Below are 19,657 nucleotides of genomic sequence, written 5' to 3'. Positions count from 1 at the left end.
CGATTTATAAGATAAGTCGTATGAAGAATAAAGATGAAGCATAGAAAACTCAGGACCACTGTTTGTCCTAAAAATATTGATTTTGTAATTATATTGAATTGCTATCATGAGTGTGAACTTTTGAAAAAAAAACTAACAAGTTTTTTTTGTTATAGAAAGATGAGGTACTAAACTTATTAAATTAAAATAAAAAGATGGCACTTATAAAGCGTAGTTTATCACATCCGCCTTAATCTCCAAAATCATGTCTCTCAAAAAAATTATATTTTATTTTATCTTTTTATCACTAAAATTGAATTATTATATAATTTTTATCTTTAATTTTGCTATCATTTTAATTTGTATTTTACTTAAAAGCGGTGGACCAGATATGTAGCTGAGGTAGTTTTTATATACGACTTGGACACAATCAAACATGAGTTAATTTAAAAAGTTATAGAAAAGTGGAGTTTGTCTAGTTTTATCTTCCATATTAGATAATGTGATTTAGTTCGCAAAAATAGGAGTTAGAATAGGGTAAATGATTTTTATTCAAACTAGGACTCTCTCTTATATATTTCAAGACACTAACACTATTGTTCACGTAGTTAAAAATCACATTCACTCAAATCATGGCATCTTCATCTTTGCAACAAGAAAAATGCAATCATGGTGATGATACTAGAAATATTGTGTTAAAAAAAGGAACATGGTCAAAGGAAGATGATCAATTATTAAGAGAATACGTGACAAAATATGGAGTTGGAAAGTGGGATTCCATACGAAAGAAAACAAAACTTGTTCGAGATGGAAAAAGTTGCCGTATAAGATGGTTAAATCATCTAAATCCAATTTTAAAAAAGTGCTCGTTTAATGAAGAAGAAGGAAGAAAACTTATTCATCTCTATAATGAGTTAGGACCCAAATGGTCTCAAATGGTTTCACAGGTTTGTTTATTCATGCTTCACTCTTATAGGAAAAAAAAATTACTTTTATAAATAAAAAATTAAAGTTTATTAGACTTTCTATAATTGTAACCATTTATAATAGGTAATGATTTTTTTGTATGTTCGCTAAGATTAGGGTTTTTTTGGTAATAATTTTTTGCATGAAGTCTACTTATTAATTAATAATGCACCGATATTTTTTTAGAATAACTGATAATTGGTTATATAATTATTTTGAATTTTTTTTTTGCATAGTTTCCTGGAAGAACCGATAACGAGTTAAAGAATTTTATTAATTCCAAAAAAAGGAGTTTAAAAAACTCTAGAAAGCATCTCATTCCAGAAAGCATAAACCAAGTTGATGAGTTGAATAACAATGTTGGACAAAATAATGCCTCCCAAGAAGAAGAAACGGCTCTACCAAGAATGGAATTTGATCATCAAGTACATACTCTACATGGTAACTATCTTCTTGATCAAAATTATGGTGACAAAAATATTAACAACTTTCAACAATTTTCAACGTTGGCTGATGATTCAAGTACTTGTATCAACAATCATGCTGTCCCAACACTGGATGATAGGTGAGTAGACAATTTAATGTTGTTTTTTTCTTTTTAAAATTTATAATTACATTAACCTATTTCAAGACTAACATTAGAATTTATATTATGAATACTAACAGGTCTCCTAGACTCCCAGCATTTCCATCAAGTAATATGCTTTTTGATCAAGATTTTCCTCCAATTCCACAATATTATCCAGACAATCTAGATATGGATTATCCATTTCCACAAGAAATGCATTCTAACCAGTATCTTCAAAATCCAGATCTATCAAATCAGATGCTTTTTGATCAAGATTTTCCTCCAATTCCACAATATTATTCAGACAATCTAAATATGGATTATCCATTTCCACAAGAAATGCATTCTAACCAGTATCTTCAAAATCCAGATTTATCAAATCAGATGCTTTTTGATCAAGATTTTCCTCCAATTCCACAAGAAATGCATTCTAACCAGTATCTTCAAAATCCAGATCTATCATCTGAGGAGCCTCAATATGAGATCTTAGAACCTTGGTTGCTATCTGAATGCGTTCCTCTTTGGTGAACTTGATTGATGAAAAACATGAGATGATGGTAGAACTTATTACTCCACATAGTAGATATTATATCTGAATATTTCACACAATGTAAAAGATATCTTAGACACATTTATATATGGAAAAGAAATTCCATCCTACGGATTTGTGAAGGATTTTGTGACAATAGAAAATAGAAAATTAGTTTACAATGATTATTATGTAATTTTTCCTTCTTTAGTTAATGTTTTCATTTTTTAAGAATTAATTTGTATTACGAAACACTTTTGCCGATTATATTTGATAGAACTATTCTATTTTAATGTATTCGTACAAAAAGTATCTATGTTGCGATAGAACTATTCTATTTTAATGTTAGAGTATCAGTGTTGTGATAAATCTCACACATATTTATTACCTATTTATTATAATATTAAAATTTAATAAATAACTATTGTTTTGATAATTCATTCTCTTACTTATCACATTATTAAAAATATAAAGTGACATTTGTTAAAACATAATCTATTAATACTTTAATTATTCATATAAGAAAAATGTGTAACTTTAATTTATAAAATTATATTAATTAAAATACATATATTTTCATATTCCATAAACCATCTCTTAATATTCTTAAAATTTATGTATATCTATTAATTTATTTCCTTTGTGTTTCCATTCCATACATAAAATTACATGCATGTACAAATTGTATATTTACAATACATCAAAACATAAATTATTATAAATTACATATACAAATCTTTTATCATCCATATATCAGAACTCAATTTATGAAACTTTCACTCTATTTTCTATTACACACACTTATTCACCATAAAAAAACTTAATTAACTTTTAAATAAATCAATAGAAAAACTATTATAAACATACAATTTTCTTTGTTTTTTCTATACTAATTATTATATTTTTTTCGTAGACGATTATTATATTTTTTAATTAATTAATCTTTAAATAAATCGATTGAAAAACTCAAATTATTAATATTTCTAAAAAAATACGTTATATAATAATTTATCCCATAAAAAATTGTGCATAAAATATTTTTTATTGAAAATATAAAACCATAATAACAAAGAAAAAACCACATCACAATGTTTAAGATAAAGTACTCAAACAATACTTTCAAGTATTAAATTTTATTGCAATGCTAAATATAATTAACAAACAATACTTTCAAACTAGGACTCTCTCTTATATATTTCAACACAGTAACACTATTGTTCACGTAGTTAAAAATCACATTCACTCAAATCATGGAATCTTCATCTTTGCAACAAGAAAAATGCAATCATGGTGAGGATACTAGAAATATTGTGTTAAAAAAAGGAACATGGTCAAAGGAAGAGGATCAATTATTAAGAGAATATGTGACAAAATATGGAGTTGGAAAGTGGGATTCCGTACGAAAGAAAACAAAACTTGTTCGAGATGGAAAAAGTTGTCGTATAAGATGGTTAAATCATCTAAATCCAATTTTAAAAAAGTGCTCGTTCAATGAAGAAGAAGGAAGAAAACTTATTCATCTCTATAATGAGGTAGGACCAAAATGGTCTCAAATGGTTTCACAGGTTTGTTTATTCATGCTTCACTCTTATAGGATTTTTTTTTTTACTTTTATAAATAAAAAATTAAAGTTTATTAGGCTTTCTATAATTGTAACCATTTATAATAGGTAATGATTTTTTTTTTATGTTCATTAAGATTAGGGTTTTTTTTTTGTAATAATTTTTTGTATGAAGTCTACTTATTAATTAATAATCAATTTTTTTTAGAACATTCCAGAAAACCGATAACGAGTTTGTTTTTGTTGTGATAGTTTCCTGGAAGAACCGATAACGAGTTAAAGAATTTTATTAATTCCAAAAAAAGGAGTTTAAAAAACTCTAGAAAGCACCTCATTCCAGAAAACATAAACCATGTTGATGAGTTGAATAACAATGTTGGAGAAATTAGTAACCAACAAAATAATGCCTCCCAAGAAGAAGAAACGACTCTACCAAGAATGGAATTTGATCATCAAGTAGATATTCTACATGGTAACTATCTTCTTGATCAAAATTATGGTGACAAAAATATCAACAACTTTGAACAATTACCAACGTTGGCTGATGATTCAAGTACTTGTTTCAACAATCATGTTGTCCCAACATTGGATGATAGGTGAGTAGACAATTTAAGGATATTTTTTCTTTTTAAAATTTATAATTACATTAACATATTTCAAGACTAACATTAGAGTTTATATTATGAATGCTAACAGGTCTCCTAGACTCCCATCATTTCCATCAAGTAATATGTTTTTTGATCAAGATGTTCCTCCAATTCCACAATATTATCCATACAATCTTGATATGGATTCTCCATTTCCACAAGAAATGCATTCTGACCAGTATCTTCAAAATCCATATCTATCAAGTCAGATGCTTTTTGATCAAGATCTTCCTCCGATTCCACAATATTATCCATACAATCTTGATATGGATTATCCATTTCCACAAGAAATGCATTCTAACCGGTATCTTCAAAATCCAAATCTATCAAGTCAGATGCTTTTTGATCAAGATGTTCCTCAAATTCCACAATATTATCCATACAATCTTGATATGGATTATCCATTTCCACAAGAAATGCATTCTAACCAGTATCTTCAAAATCCAAATCTATCAAGTCAGATGCTTTTTGTTCAAGATGTTCCTCAAATTCCACAATATTATCCATACAATCTTGATATGGATTATCCATTTCCACAAGAAATGTATTCTAACCAGTATCTTCAAAATCCAGATCTATCATATGAGGAGCCTCAATATGAGATCTTAGAACCTTGGTTGCTATCTGAATGCATTCCTCTTTGGTGAACTTGATTGATGAAAAACATGAGATGATGGTAGAACTTATTACTCCACATAGTAAATATTATATGTGAATGTATTTCACACAATGTAAAAGATATCTTAGACACATTTATATATGTAAGAGAGAAAATTAGTTTACAATGATTATTATGTAATTTTTCCTTCTTTAGTTAATGTTTTATTTTTTAAGAATTAATTTGTATTACAAACACTTTTGCCGATTATATTTGATAGAACTATTCTATTTTAATGTATGCGTACAAAGAGTTTCTGTGTTGCGATAGAACTATTCTTTTTCAACCTCCTTCCAAAAAGCTATTTTTATGCCTCTATTTATATTGAAGAATTAGGGTTAAGACGAGGGAAAATGATAAATGTGTAAGGATTGTGATGGGACCAAAATACAGTGTTGCAACAAATCTATGAATTATTAAAGCTTTAAATGGTTACAAGTCAAAATAAAATGTAAAGGATACTGTAAAATATTCTTCAATGAGAAAGAGTTGTTGTGATGAACTTTTAGTGGATAATGATTTAGTGACTTTAACTTGGGAAAGTTACCATCATACCTTTGAGAAAATTCTGTATGGGAAACTATTTAATAGATTGTTTTAGAACACTAAAAACACTGTTATTAATTACGTGATTTTCACATCACAAAAGTGGAAATTCCGTTACAATAATTGATTAATGTCGTGGAAAATCATGCGGCAAAAGTAATTGTGACGATTTTTTTGCCACATGAAAATCACATCGTAATACTTTGCCACATGATTTCTATTTTGGACATTAATTTTTTATCATTACTTGTATCTCACTATAAATATTTAGATCAATATAAATGAATCATTTCAAAGTATAATGCTTTTCTTGGAGTTGCTCAGAAAACTTAGTCATTACTTGTGTTAAGTTTGATTTATCATAGACGATGGAAATTGATGCTTACAATGATGCAGTGCTGGTGTTTTTTTAGCTTACAATTGTTTTATGTATCTGGATTGGTTATTTTTTTAAAAGGATAATGAAAAAGGAAAAACGGATTGACATTGGAAAGATCTGTTGGAAAAATTATAAAAGCATTATAATAGATGAGGAGGAAAAGACAAATAAAAGTTAACATAAAAAAAAGAAGCAAATTCCTTAAATTTATTTTTGTTCATCACCACCAACAAAAATTTATCACCCAGAAATATGTTTTTCACTTAACACCATAAAACATCGTTAATCCAGAAAATACATTCCTTCTTTATTCTTACTAAATCACCATTATTAAAACAACACAATTCATAGGAAACTACAAAAATTCCATATATGTCTTTCTTTTAGTGAAATAAATCTATGTTTTGGAGTTCATATCTCTTTTTTTAGAGATCTGGATTTCTGATAATTTTGTAGAGAAATGTTAAATCTGAAGATTATTGTTGGCTCAGGAGTGGATTCAAGTATCGAAGGTTCAGATCTAGTGGCGATTGCGGGAGAAGCCTCAATAAGATGAAGAGTATTTTAGAAGCTGAAGAAGACGAAGAATTGGATGAAGAAGATAGAGAGTTTGAAAAATGAGAATGACAATTTCAAAAGATGGCCTTCCATCAAAATGGACTACAAGTTCTTGTTGTTGCTGAGAATGAAATTTTGAAGGTGAGGAGTTTTGTTATTGTTGTTGGTGATGGGGATGATTGGTGTTGCCTATCTTCTATTTGTTATTTGCATATCTGTAGTTTCATTTAAGATTCTTGTGTTTTACGTTGTTTGAGTTTTATGATTTTTTTTACAAAGTCTTTTTTACAAAGTTTTTTTTCTTCTGAGTTTAAAGAATGTGATTTGTGTGTTTTTTTCTTGTAGAAAATGTGTATATGGATATGTAAATAACAAGTTGTATATATATGCAGAAAATGTGTTTTTTTTTAGTTTTTTACTGAAAAATGTTGTTGTGAATAAAAAAATTTAACCTAATGATTCATATCAATATTCTTTGCATTAGAAGAAAAACGATGAGATTGAGAAAGAAAGAATACACACCAACACAACTTGAATCAAACACACACCAACACTTCCTAGAATAGTGTTTTTTTCTGAGTTTTTTTTCTTCTGAAATTTGGCTTCTTTTTTTACTAAAATAAAATAAAAATGAAAAAAATTCTACTGATGTTTTAAAATATATATTTAATTGCTTGAACAAAATAAGAATACTACAACTACTATCTCAAACGAGTTTTATATTAGAGTTTCTTTCACACACACCACTCTCTCACTTTCTTCCATTTTATCAACCATTTATCGGTTCACCTCACAAACCCTATCCAAGTCGTCGCTTGGACAAAAATAGGGTACTATAACTACTATCCTAGAACACATTTTGTATTATTGTTTCTTTCACACACACTCACTAGATACACCACTCTCTCACTTTCTTCCATCTTATCAAACATTCTCTCAATGACGGTTCACCTCACAAACTCTACCCACGCTACTAGAAAAATCACATTTAACCTCGGACGTGAAATGAATTTAACCTCAGCTACAAAGGCGAGGTAACGATAGGCGTCACGTAAAGTGAAAACCCTACTCTCAGTTTTAAGAAAACATACGAGTATATGAAAAGGTCATGAATTTGATCCCCAGGAAGACCTTTTTAGAATTCTGAAATGGCGAAAACACATGTCCCCTCGGTTTTGTAATTTCACTGACGAATATACCATATTTTCACCTCGATTATCTCATAAAATCGAGGGGTAAGACAATTTTGAGTTTATTAAATCTGATATGGATTACTCATTTCACTAAACCCTATACTGAACATATAACTTCTAAAAATTGGTTAGGAAAATTATTTTATAAATGATTGTGTTATATTTTAAGAACAACTTACATTGATTATGATTTTGAAGCATCTTGCAATTCATCATTCTTCTCACGCTGTTTTGTGGTTAAAATCTCTCCAATATTTCAAGTTCTTTATTCAACACTTCCTTTTCTACTAATTCATTCTTAAAAGCATAAAATTTAATGCTTTAAAAAATGAACAAATATGAAAAAAAGTTGAACGAAAACTAGAAGTGTTAGAGAGATTTTAACAATAAAACAATGTGAGATGAATGATGAGTTGCAGAATGCTAGAAAATCATTAATCAGTGTAAGATAAGTTTCAGATACAACATAGTTTTTCATATGATTATTTTCAAAATCAATTTAATAGGTTATATGTTCAAAGGTTAGTGTAACAAACAATCGATATTAGATATAAAAAACTCAACTAGACGGAACAAAAGGCAAGTTGCACAAAGAATCATAAAACACATAATCTCAATATCAATATCAACAACAAAAATAACAATAAAACAACAACAACATCAAACACAATATCAAGAACAACAACGTCAATAAACAACAACATTATCAATAACAACAACGTCAATAAACAAGGACAACAACTTCAAAGAAAACAACATCAATAACAACCATAAAAACTCTAGGGTTTCAGATCAAAACTGGCGATCTAGTGGAAGACATTGCTTACCAAGTTGATGAAATTTCTCAAATTAATGATGTGATTGAAGTTGAACAAATTAAAATTTTGTGTGATACAATGGTTGAGGGTCATCAAGTTGATGCATTTATATTGTTGGAAGAAAATAATGTGGACGAAGAGAATGAAGAGTTTGGATCTGAGGATAATATCGGATCAGATGATGAAAATGATATGGATGAAGAGGATGAAGAGCAAGAAGAGTTTGAATAGATTATTTTTATAATTTTACTTAATGATTGATAGAAAATAATAAGGACATTCGTGAAGGTTAAATATTCAAATGTTGTGAAATTCTCAATTCATCAATTCACATAAAACATAACATATCTATGTAAAATTTCTTTATTTAAAAAAAAAATATATATATATATATATATATATATATATATATATATATATATATATATATATAGATATATATATATATATATATATATATATATATATATATATATATATATATATATATATATATATATATATAATGACTTGTTTGTCTTAAATGAAAGAAAAAATATTATTATTTGTTGGACTGCAATGGTTGTTTTTCTTGTAAAATTACCATTGTCATGAAGACAAATTACCATGTTATTGGGCTGGATCCTTACAATCGCCTTATTTCATTGATTTTATTGAATTATATATATATTCTTTGATTTGATTCAAAATAAAAACTATGAGAATTTCACAACATTTGAATATTTAACCTTCATGAATGTCCTTATTATAGACCGCTAAAGGCAAGTATGCCACACATCAAAATCACCACCAAGTCACACCTGGCAAGTCACACCTGGCACAAACATTCCTAAGCATTTTAAATATTTTGAAGTCATCCCCACTAAGAAATCTATAAGACACAAAAATTCATGGAATCTTATTTCTTTTGTATCTTATATATGATAATTGTCCAAATCTCATTTTGATTTTATGTCATCCTTAAACAATTCCATGGAATCTACCACTTACAAAGAAGCAATTAAATCCCAACAATGGATTGAGGCCATGAACAATGAAATTCGGGCTCTCAATCTCAATAAAACATGATATATAATTGAATTATGGTTCCATAAAAAGATATAAGGCTAGATTTTTAGCCAAAAGATCTAATGAAATAGAATACATAGATTATTTGGAAATCTATATTGTAGCTAAATTAACCACTATGAGACTTTTACTTTCAATTGCTGCCACTAAAAATTAGTCATTCACCAATTATATATTCATAATGTATTTCTTCATGACACTATAGATAAAGAAATTTACATGCATAACTTATACTTTAAACAATCATGTATGAAAACTAAATAAGTTCATATATCGCATATAACAATCTAGTCGACATTGGTTCTCTAAATTGTCTTCTGATTTGATTTCTATAAATTATTTTTAATCAAAATCTGATTATTCTCTGTTCATTACATCATGTTCGACATGATTTATAGTGGTCTTAATATATGTTTTGATGATATATTTATTATCAGAAATGACAGTCAATAAAGTATATCCCTCAAGCAATTCCTAATTAACTCCTTCTCATAATAATTCTTGTGTTTTGATACACATACACTACAACAAAAATTACTCCCTTTAGTCTCAAATATAAGCAACAACAAAATTTAATGGTCTTAAATATAAGCAAAGGTCACTTATAATTATACATTAAATATCATTATTCTAAACATATCTATATTTTTTCACATTTATATATTTTAAACGATTTCCAAAACAAAAAAATAGAGATAAAATTAAAAAGAATGTAATATTTAAATGCATTTAGACATTTTTCTTAAAGGATGAATTTTTTTTTGTAAAATTACTTATATATGAGACCAGAGAGAATAGATTCTATAACAAAGTTTTCACCTCGATCAACAACCAACCAAGATATGAACCAAAGACACGCTACATTTTTTTATTTTAAAAAATACTACGTATTCCCTCGACTGAGTTGACAAGTAAGGGGGAAAATCTTTAAGGGACATGCATTCATACTCCAACAATTATATTTTAGCACCTTATAATATTTTTATTTTATTCATGATCTATTCCCACAATTGAGTTGACAACCGAGGAGAAACCTTTTGGCCAGTTTCATAAAAATATTAACTAATGAATCTTTATCGTCCATTTATAGAAAAATAACGGTCAAAATATTCTCAATTCATCAATTCACATAAAACATAACATATCTATGTAAAATTTCTTTATTTTAAAAAAAATATATAGACAATGTCTTGTTTGTCTTAAATGAAAGAAAAAATATTATTATTTGTCGGACTGCAATCGTTGTTTTTACCACGTTATTGTATACGGGTATTGTTCTCCTTTTCTATCTCCATCAAACTTTCTGATTAGACTTTTTTTTTCTTTGCAAGTTTCTTTCTTGTTTATGTGGGATTTTTAGTTTTCAAAACTAAGTATTCTTTCACATCTTATACTTCATTTTGCCATTGATTTGAATATCTTTCATTCATTTTATACCTTTGTTTTATGCGCACATGGTTTGTATCGCTATGATATGGATCTAGTTAGGTAAAATTAATATGAATTATGTTCTTTTGTAGTATATTTGTTTAATTTATACTTTTCTTATGAGAGATTTTTGTATGATTAACAATAGAGAGAGGGTTTGTAAGCCTACGTAATTTTATTTTTATTGGTTTTTGTTTATCATGTTGTTTGCTTTACATTTACTGCTTTTGTCGTTGAAATTTTATGTAAAATCACCATAAGTCAATGATACTAGAATTAAATTCTTGTTTTAAATACATTTTTGCTTTTTATGAATAAACATAATTGTGATAATTATGTATCATCATTAATAAATTTTACAAATGCCAAGGTGTAATAAATTAATCTCTTTGCAATGCATTGTAAACATTAAGATGCAACTAGTGCTTTGATACATGTACAAGAGATTAAGTTAGGATCTTACAAAGAGAGAATCCAAACATATTGTCATTAATAGCTTATTTGGTAATTTTGTAGAAATGTTGACAATTGATTCATGAGTTATTCCATTCATCATGATATTGGATCTCATGTCATTTAACACTTATTTACTCGAATTCCGCGTTACCACTTAATAGAAGTTATGAGTATATATTTACACGAAATTCTTATGGCATTGGTTATAAGAAAATGGTGAATAGTATTGTGCAAAAAAACTATTTTAAAAATATAACAGTGCTTATTTTGGCCTATAACAGCGCTTTTAAGCGCCCTCTAAAGTGGCGCTGGCATAGGTAAAGACAGCGCTTTGTTTTCCTGGAGAAAGCGCTGTCTAAAGTGGCCACATTATAGTGCGCTTTCAGAAGAAAGCGCCCTCTGGAGTGGTCCATAAAGTGATACCTTAGAGGGCGCTTTCAGGAAAAAGCGCCCTCTAAAGTTGTCAATGTAAAGTGTTTAGAGGGCGCTTTCAGGAAAAAGCGCCCTCTAAAGTTGTCAATGTAAAGTGTTTAGAGGGCGCTTTCTGGACAAAGCGCCCTCTAAAGTGTTAGTTATTTTAAAAAAATTTGTTTGAAAAATAGTGGATATTTAATTGGTAACCTGTTCGCATGCTGCAAAAGTGTAAAATTCATATTGATTTCATCCTTTAATCCAATGTTATACACCATTAATCCATTGATATATACAACATGAATCCATTTATATACAACATTAATCCTCCATATATACAACATTAATATATGATTCTTTGATCAACAATATACAACAACACCCAGTGACGAATCGAGATAACGAATCGAGATAATACACTATTAGTCTCGAAAGATCCATAGCAACCAACACCCAGTGACCACTGTATCCAAAAGCTGTCTAGTAGTTCTAACCAATACTAAACAAAATAACGCCCATCCACCCATGGTGGCAAACATGTTCTGTATATCCAAAAGCTGTCTAGTAGTTCTATCGCACATCCATACAAAATAAGGCTCAACCAAAAAAACAGATGGCAGCATAAGTAGTATATCCAAAAAAGGCATGGTGAATATCCTAACTCCCAAATCTATCCTCGAAGCTTGTACGACAAATCAAGATCAACAGTAAAACATTACTTCTTTGACGTTTTTCAAGATAGATGGCAGAGTCGACACAAAGTTGGTGGCACTCCTATTTCCACTTGCAGAACCAGAATCAGAATTTTCAACTTCACTTATGTAGTATCTAGCGCGGAAAGCTAGCAAGTGTGCATAATAGGCAGGAGGAACTGCATACAAGATAACATTTTTGTTAAACTAAAGTTTTGTATAGCCTAAAACAAAAACAAGCAAAGGGAATCGAGTAACAAACCTATTGAGACAGATCGAGTACACCTCGCATAACTGAATGGAAAAAAATAGTATCAGAAGGCTTCTAAAATTAAATGAAAACAATACAAGTTTAGAAAACATTAATTAAGATTAAAAAAGCAAATCATATCATTACGTGTAGCACAAGTTATTGGTCAAACTCTGTAGCTGGTCTGCAGTGAATTTATTTTCATCATACAGCACATGATAATGCGTTGGTCGACTAGTCCCCTGCAAAAAGAACACGTCCAAATGCAAATAACACAGAACTGTCAAAAGGCGATTGAGCAACAAATAGTAAACAATGGCATAAAGTTAAATGACATAGCTAATATTACCTGAATTCCTGCATGGCTGTTAAGGTAAAAATCAAATTCCCTAGGGTGACAAATGCTGGTGTCTACCACGGTTCCTTTGACAATTTAGAACAACAAAATCAGCAAAAAGTGATAAATTCAAATGATAATATATACCAGCTGCGTTGAGAAATATATTGAAAAAACCTGGCATAATATTTCCACTTCTATCGGTCTCTTTGGGGTTGACAGGAAAGAGACGGGTGTGATGTCTCTTTTGGACCACTACAAAAGTAACTTTAGGTAGATACCCATCCTCTATTGAGACACAAGCCTGATGAAAAAAATTAAAAATTAAACGCAGAGAATTTAGTGGTGTATTTTATGAACGACAAAGCAACAAGAAATCAACTTTGAGAAGTCCTAAATTCTGCCTACAATACAGGGCTGCAAAGTTGATGCAAAAAAAAACATATAACAATATATGGTAAGTACCTGTATCTCCGACCATATTTTTTCTTTGCCAACCTTCAAGTCCGGACTTCTCCAATTATCACATGTAATCGGAATATGTTGTCGAACAAGGAAACCAATGTAACTTGCCAACATTGAACCGTTAGGCTCAATTAGTTGGTCTTCAGCACTCCAATGTACTTCAAATTTTACACCCTTGTCTCTTGCACGTGAACACAAGTAAGACAATGATTCAATACGTGAACACATTCATATACCTTCCATTTCTCTCATGTTACAACAATCTAAACTCTTTTTTTTATCATTATTGAATACAAACTCACACACACCTACTGCATGCAAAAGACCAATGCAAACTTATGGTGTTTGGAACATGAACAAACTTGCATCCATAATCATCAAACTTCCAAGCACAAGCTCAAACGCACTTCAAATGATATCAGTTTTCAATCAGAAATAAAAAACTCAGTTTGCCCTAAACAACATTAATCAACATAATGCACAAAATGTAAAACTAAGTTTAGAAAATGCCCTAATCAAACACATGAAGAAAGTGAACGGTAACGATGGAGAAGAGAAATACCTTCAAGGTGACGGTAACGATGGAGAAGAAAGTGAACAATGACGGTGGACGCAGATAACTCAGTGAACGTGAACGCAGCAGCAGAAAAAGGCGACGGCGACGATGACGGTGAGGGAGGGAGAACGAATGGAGGACGAGAGTAATCGCAGTAGAGAGAAAACCCAGTTACAGATAAAGAGGGAAAATAAAGAGACATGCAGTATATGTTATAATTTTAATGTTTACTAAAGGGGACCTTAGAGGGCGCTTCTGAAAGCGCTCTCTAAGGCTTTCCAAAAGCGCCTTCTAAACTGGAAATGTACATGGACTTAGAGAGCGCTTTTTTAAAAGCGCCCTCTAAGGGTAACCTTAGAGGGCGCTTTCACTAAAGCGCCCTCTATTATTGTCCCTCCATTTCCTCATTATTTTTTTTTGGCTTCACTTTAGAGGGCGCTTTGTTACAAAAGCGCCCTCTAAAGGGGGCCTAAGAGGGCGCTTCTAAAAGCGCTCTCTAAGGCTTTCCAAAAGCGCCTTATAAACTGGAAATGTACATGGACATAGAGAGCGTTTTTTAAAAAGCGCCCTCTAAGGTTACCCTTAGAGGGCGCTTTTAATAAAGCAACCTCTATTGGTGTCCCTCCATTTCCTCATTATTTTTTCGCTTCACTTTAGAGTGCGCTTTGTTACAAAAGCGCCCTCTAAAGTGCGCTGTCTATTCCAATAGTATGCTCCTTATTTTTTCTCTTCACTTTAGAGTGCGCTTTTGTAATAAAGCGCCCTCTAAGGGGCGCTGTCTATTCCAGTTTTTGGCGTAGTGATTTTAAATATTTTGAAGTCATTCCCACTAAGAAATCTATAAGACACAAAAATTCATGGAATCTTATTTCTTTTGTATCTTATATATGATAATTGTCCAAATCTCATTTTGATTTTATGTCATCCTTAAACAATTCCATGGAATCTACCACTTACAAAGAAGCAATTAAATCCCAACAATGGATTGAGGCCATGAACAATGAAATTCGGGCTCTCAATCTCAATAAAACATGATATATAATTGAATTATGGTTCCATAAAAAGATATAAGGCTAGATTTTTAGCCAAAAGATCTAATGAAATAGAATACATAGATTATTTGGAAATCTATATTGTAGCTAAATTAACCACTATGAGACTTTTACTTTCAATTGCTGCCACTAAAAATTAGTCATTCACCAATTATATATTCATAATGTATTTCTTCATGACACTATAGATAAAGAAATTTACATGCATAACTTATACTTTAAACAATCATGTATGAAAACTAAATAAGTTCATATATCGCATATAACAATCTAGTCGACATTGGTTCTCTAAATTGTCTTCTGATTTGATTTCTATAAATTATTTTTAATCAAAATCTGATTATTCTCTGTTCATTACATCATGTTCGACATGATTTATAGTGGTCTTAATATATGTTTTGATGATATATTTATTATCAGAAATGACAGTCAATAAAGTATATCCCTCAAGCAATTCCTAATTAACTCCTTCTCATGATAATTCTTGTGTTTTGATACACATACACTACAACAAAAATTACTCCCTTTAGTCTCAAATATAAGCAACAACAAAATTTAATGGTCTTAAATATAAGCAAAGGTCACTTATAATTATACATTAAATATCATTATTCTAAACATATCTATATTTTTTCACATTTATATATTTTAAACGATTTCCAAAATAAAAAATAGAGGTAAAATTAAAAAGAATGTAATATTTAAATGCATTTAGACATTTTTCTTAAAGGATGAATTTTTTTTTTGTAAAATTACTTATATATGAGACCAGAGAGAATAGATTCTATAACAAAGTTTTCACCTCGATCAACAACCAACCAAGATATGAACCAAAGACACGCTACATTTTTTTATTTTAAAAAATACTACCTATTCTCTCGACTGAGTTGACAAGTAAGGGGGAAAATCTTTAAGGGACATGCATTCATACTCCAACAATTATATTTTAGCACCTTATAATATTTTTATTTTATTCATGATCTATTCCCACAATTGAGTTGACAACCGAGGAGAAACCTTTTGTCCAGTTTCATAAAAATATTAACTAATGAATCTTTATCGTCCATTTATAAAGAAATAACGGTCAAAATATTCTCAATTCATCAATTCACATAAAACATAACATATCTATGTAAAATTTCTTTATTTTAAAAAAAATATATAGACAATGTCTTGTTTGTCTTAAATGAAAGAAAAAATATTATTATTTGTCGGACTGCAATCGTTGTTTTTACCATGTTATTGTATACGGGTATCGTTCTCCTTTTCTATCTCCATCAAACTTTCTGATTAGACTTTTTTTTTCTTTGCAAGTTTCTTTCTTGTTTATGTGGGATTTTTAGTTTTCAAAACTAAGTATTCTTTCACATCTTATACTTCATTTTGCCATTGATTTGGATATCTTTCATTCATTTTATACCTTTGTTTTATGCGCACATGGTTTGTATCGCTATGATATGGATCTAGTTAGGTAAAATTAATATGAATTATGTTCTTTTGTAGTATATTTGTTTAATTTATACTTTCCTTATGAGAGATTTTTGTATGATTAACAATAGAGAGAGGGTTTGTAAGCCTACGTAATTTTATTTTTATTGGTTTTTGTTTATCATGTTGTTTGCTTTACATTTACTGCTTTTGTCGTTGAAAGTTTATGTAAAATCACCATAAGTCAATGATACTAGAATTAAATTCTTGTTTTAAATACATTTTTGCTTTTTATGAATAAACATAATTGTGATAATTATGTATCATCATTAATAAATTTTACAAATGCCAAGGTGTAATAAATTAATCTCTTTGCAATGCATTGTAAACATTAAGATGCAACTAGTGCTTTGATACATGTACAAGAGATTAAGTTAGGATCTTACAAAGAGAGAATCCAAACATATTGTCATTAATAGCTTATTTGGTAATTTTGTAGAAATGTTGACAATTGATTCATGAGTTATTCCATTCATCATGATATTGGATCTCATGTCATTTAACACTTATTTACTCAAATTCCGCGTTACCACTTAATAGAAGTTATGAGTATATATTTACACGAAATTCTTATGGCATTGGTTATAAGAAAATGGTGAATAGTATTGTGCAAAAAAACTATTTTAAAAATATAAGAGATTTAACATCGCTTAAGTATAAAACCGATGTAAAAAGTGGTCTTGTAATCCGGTCACAACCGACGGGGAAACTGAAAGGATTTCTAATACTATCAATGGGTATATAGTAACTGGTAGATTGATCCCATATATGGTTGACTATCTCATTTATGAATAAGATTTTGAAGATCTTCCAACACTATAAATATGTACGAGATTCGGCCTAGTGGTATGTTTTCACATCAAATCATAGTTCCAGATCCCACAAGGACTGCTCTCAGGGATAAAGTCAATTCATGTATAAACCAATTCATCAAGAAACGAGACAAAAATGTTTTCCAAACTTTTTATGAACCTATATATGAAGTCATAAACCAATTCTTCAAGATGTTATTCTAGGTTCATTAGGTCGGTTGGCTTTAATTCAGACAAATTCCAATATAATATATCATGGATCGTGGCATATAGAAAATGAAAAGTATAAAGTGCTTAAGATAACAGTGTAGTGATGATAGGAAAAAAATAGTATTTCTAGTCCATAAATCGTGGCATATAGAAAAAGAATTTTCATGTAGTTATTTACACGGATGATACATGAGATGTTAGATTTATTATGGGGTAAATGATGCCCTAATTTCGACTTAATGTCTTTTATTTTTCGACTTGTTAAGTTTACTCCTCCTCATGCTGATTTTTCAAATCCATGACTCTACAATGTTCATCTTGTTTCGCTTTGTGACTCTATGTACATAAAGCATGGTCGTAAAGTGCAATTATCCAACCCTACTATGTTTTGACTTTGTCTAAAGTATTGTCAATTATGATAGATTTCAATCGACTTGAAAAAGATTTAATTGAATCATGTTTTTAATGTACTTATACTCTCCTAACTTGCTATCTGTCGAAAAATATCTAACTAACTTTAAAATTGCCTTCCTTTCGATTTTGAACTTTAGTTATTCTTAAGTGTAAATATTGTGTATTATATAAGGTGGGTATTTGTTCCACGCGTGAACTAGAATTGGTGTTGTTGGACTCTTAAAGTGGTAGTGTTGATCTCCGATACGGTGGTGTGGGATGGAACTGTAAAATTAATACTTTAATATCCAATTCACTTTTAGTTCTCTACATAAGAAATGGGTTTAATGTCTAATTATGAAACCCTTGGAAAAAGAGAATGAATCGAAATATAGTTGCTACACCAAAACTAGGCTCAAAGAACCAACCAGACTGGCCCAGTTGATATATAAGGAATACAAAAACAAAAACGGCAATTGGACCGGAGGATGTGATTGCATTATAAGGCTGCAATTGAACAGATCGAGCAAGTTCAAATTAACGTAACATAAAACCTATTAATCCGAAAGCATCGCGAAGAGCAACAAAAGTCCACAGACCACCTAATTGACACTGACAGGTCAAATCTCCCTATGCATCAAGACCATATAGAGTGTGTTAAACTATTAGCAGGAGTAGAGACTGTTGCAGTTAAGAAGTTACAACCTTCCAAATAGGAACTTGTCAATCCATGAGTATACCATGAAGTTACAAAGATGGTACCTATGAACCAACCCCCCAAGGCAAAATAGGCGCAAGGAAAGAGCAATAGATCTGACCAACCCACAGAAACAAAACGGTCCCTCCATAACCAGTCATCCATAATATCAAATAGATCATTTTGATCTTTGGTAAATTTACCAAGAGCTATAGTCATAGTAATCCTCATATTCAACTATTTCAAACCATTTCTGAACACCTCCTAGCATCTTCAGGGATGGAACCTTCAAGGCTTTTTTCATTTTATATATGATATGATTTCTTGTAGACCGTTCCTTGTTTTCGATTGGGTTTCGAATAGAAAAAATATTTTTTTGTCGATTGATAACTTAATAGAGTTTCAATTCTAAATTCAATTTTTTAATGAGATTCAACTATTCCTTCGGATTTTTTTATTTTATTACAAACAGAAACTTCTTACAAATATCAAGAATATTTGTATATCTTCCTTCAAATAGGAATACTATTGTTATCATTTTTTGATAAAAAAAGCCCTATCGAATTTGAACCGACGACTTACGCCTTACCGTGGCGTTACTCTACCACTGAGCTAAAAGGGCGTCATTTGAGTCAATTCCCAAAAGATAAATGAAGTTAAAAGTGAAGATAAAAAATGTATCTTACATCTCTTGTGTGATGATTATATACATTGTATAATGATTGTGATTCGTGTAACAACCCAATTTTTAGTATTTATTTATTATACTATTATTACTTATGTGGAGTGTTAATTAATTATTTAGTTGATAGGAGATATCATGAATAATTGAATTAATTAACTTGGTGGATATATGGTGTTAGTTTAATTTATTAGAGATATTTAAATATTAGGTCTTATTGGGCCTATTAATTAAATTAGAAGTATAATGACTTAAGCC

The 19,657-nt window shown here is 29.8% G+C and overlaps 2 protein-coding genes and 1 pseudogene across 2 annotated transcripts; 2 read left to right on the top strand and 1 right to left on the bottom strand.

The window, feature by feature from the left end:
* The first annotated feature begins 611 nt into the window (after positions 1-611).
* Positions 612-2,041, top strand: LOC127121759 (transcription factor MYB101). The gene is made up of 3 exons (XM_051052201.1): positions 612-926; positions 1,182-1,510; positions 1,612-2,041. Exons 1-3 carry the CDS (start codon positions 612-614, stop codon positions 2,039-2,041), a joined length of 1,074 nt encoding a protein of 357 aa, XP_050908158.1.
* Positions 2,042-3,292: 1,251 nt separating this feature from the next.
* On the top strand, positions 3,293-4,897 carry LOC127121758 (transcription factor MYB41). Its single transcript, XM_051052200.1, has 3 exons — positions 3,293-3,607; positions 3,856-4,199; positions 4,300-4,897. The coding sequence occupies exons 1-3, from the start codon at positions 3,293-3,295 to the stop codon at positions 4,895-4,897; spliced, it is 1,257 nt and encodes a 418-aa protein (XP_050908157.1).
* Positions 4,898-18,347: 13,450 nt separating this feature from the next.
* On the bottom strand, positions 18,348-18,936 carry LOC127121756 (photosystem II D2 protein-like; annotated as a pseudogene).
* Positions 18,937-19,657: the final 721 nt, after the last annotated feature.

Source organism: Lathyrus oleraceus, chromosome 2 (assembly GCF_024323335.1).
Source record: "Lathyrus oleraceus cultivar Zhongwan6 chromosome 2, CAAS_Psat_ZW6_1.0, whole genome shotgun sequence".
NCBI classification, from domain to species: Eukaryota; Viridiplantae; Streptophyta; class Magnoliopsida; order Fabales; family Fabaceae; genus Lathyrus; species Lathyrus oleraceus.
This window is presented reverse-complemented; position numbering and strand designations above follow the sequence as displayed.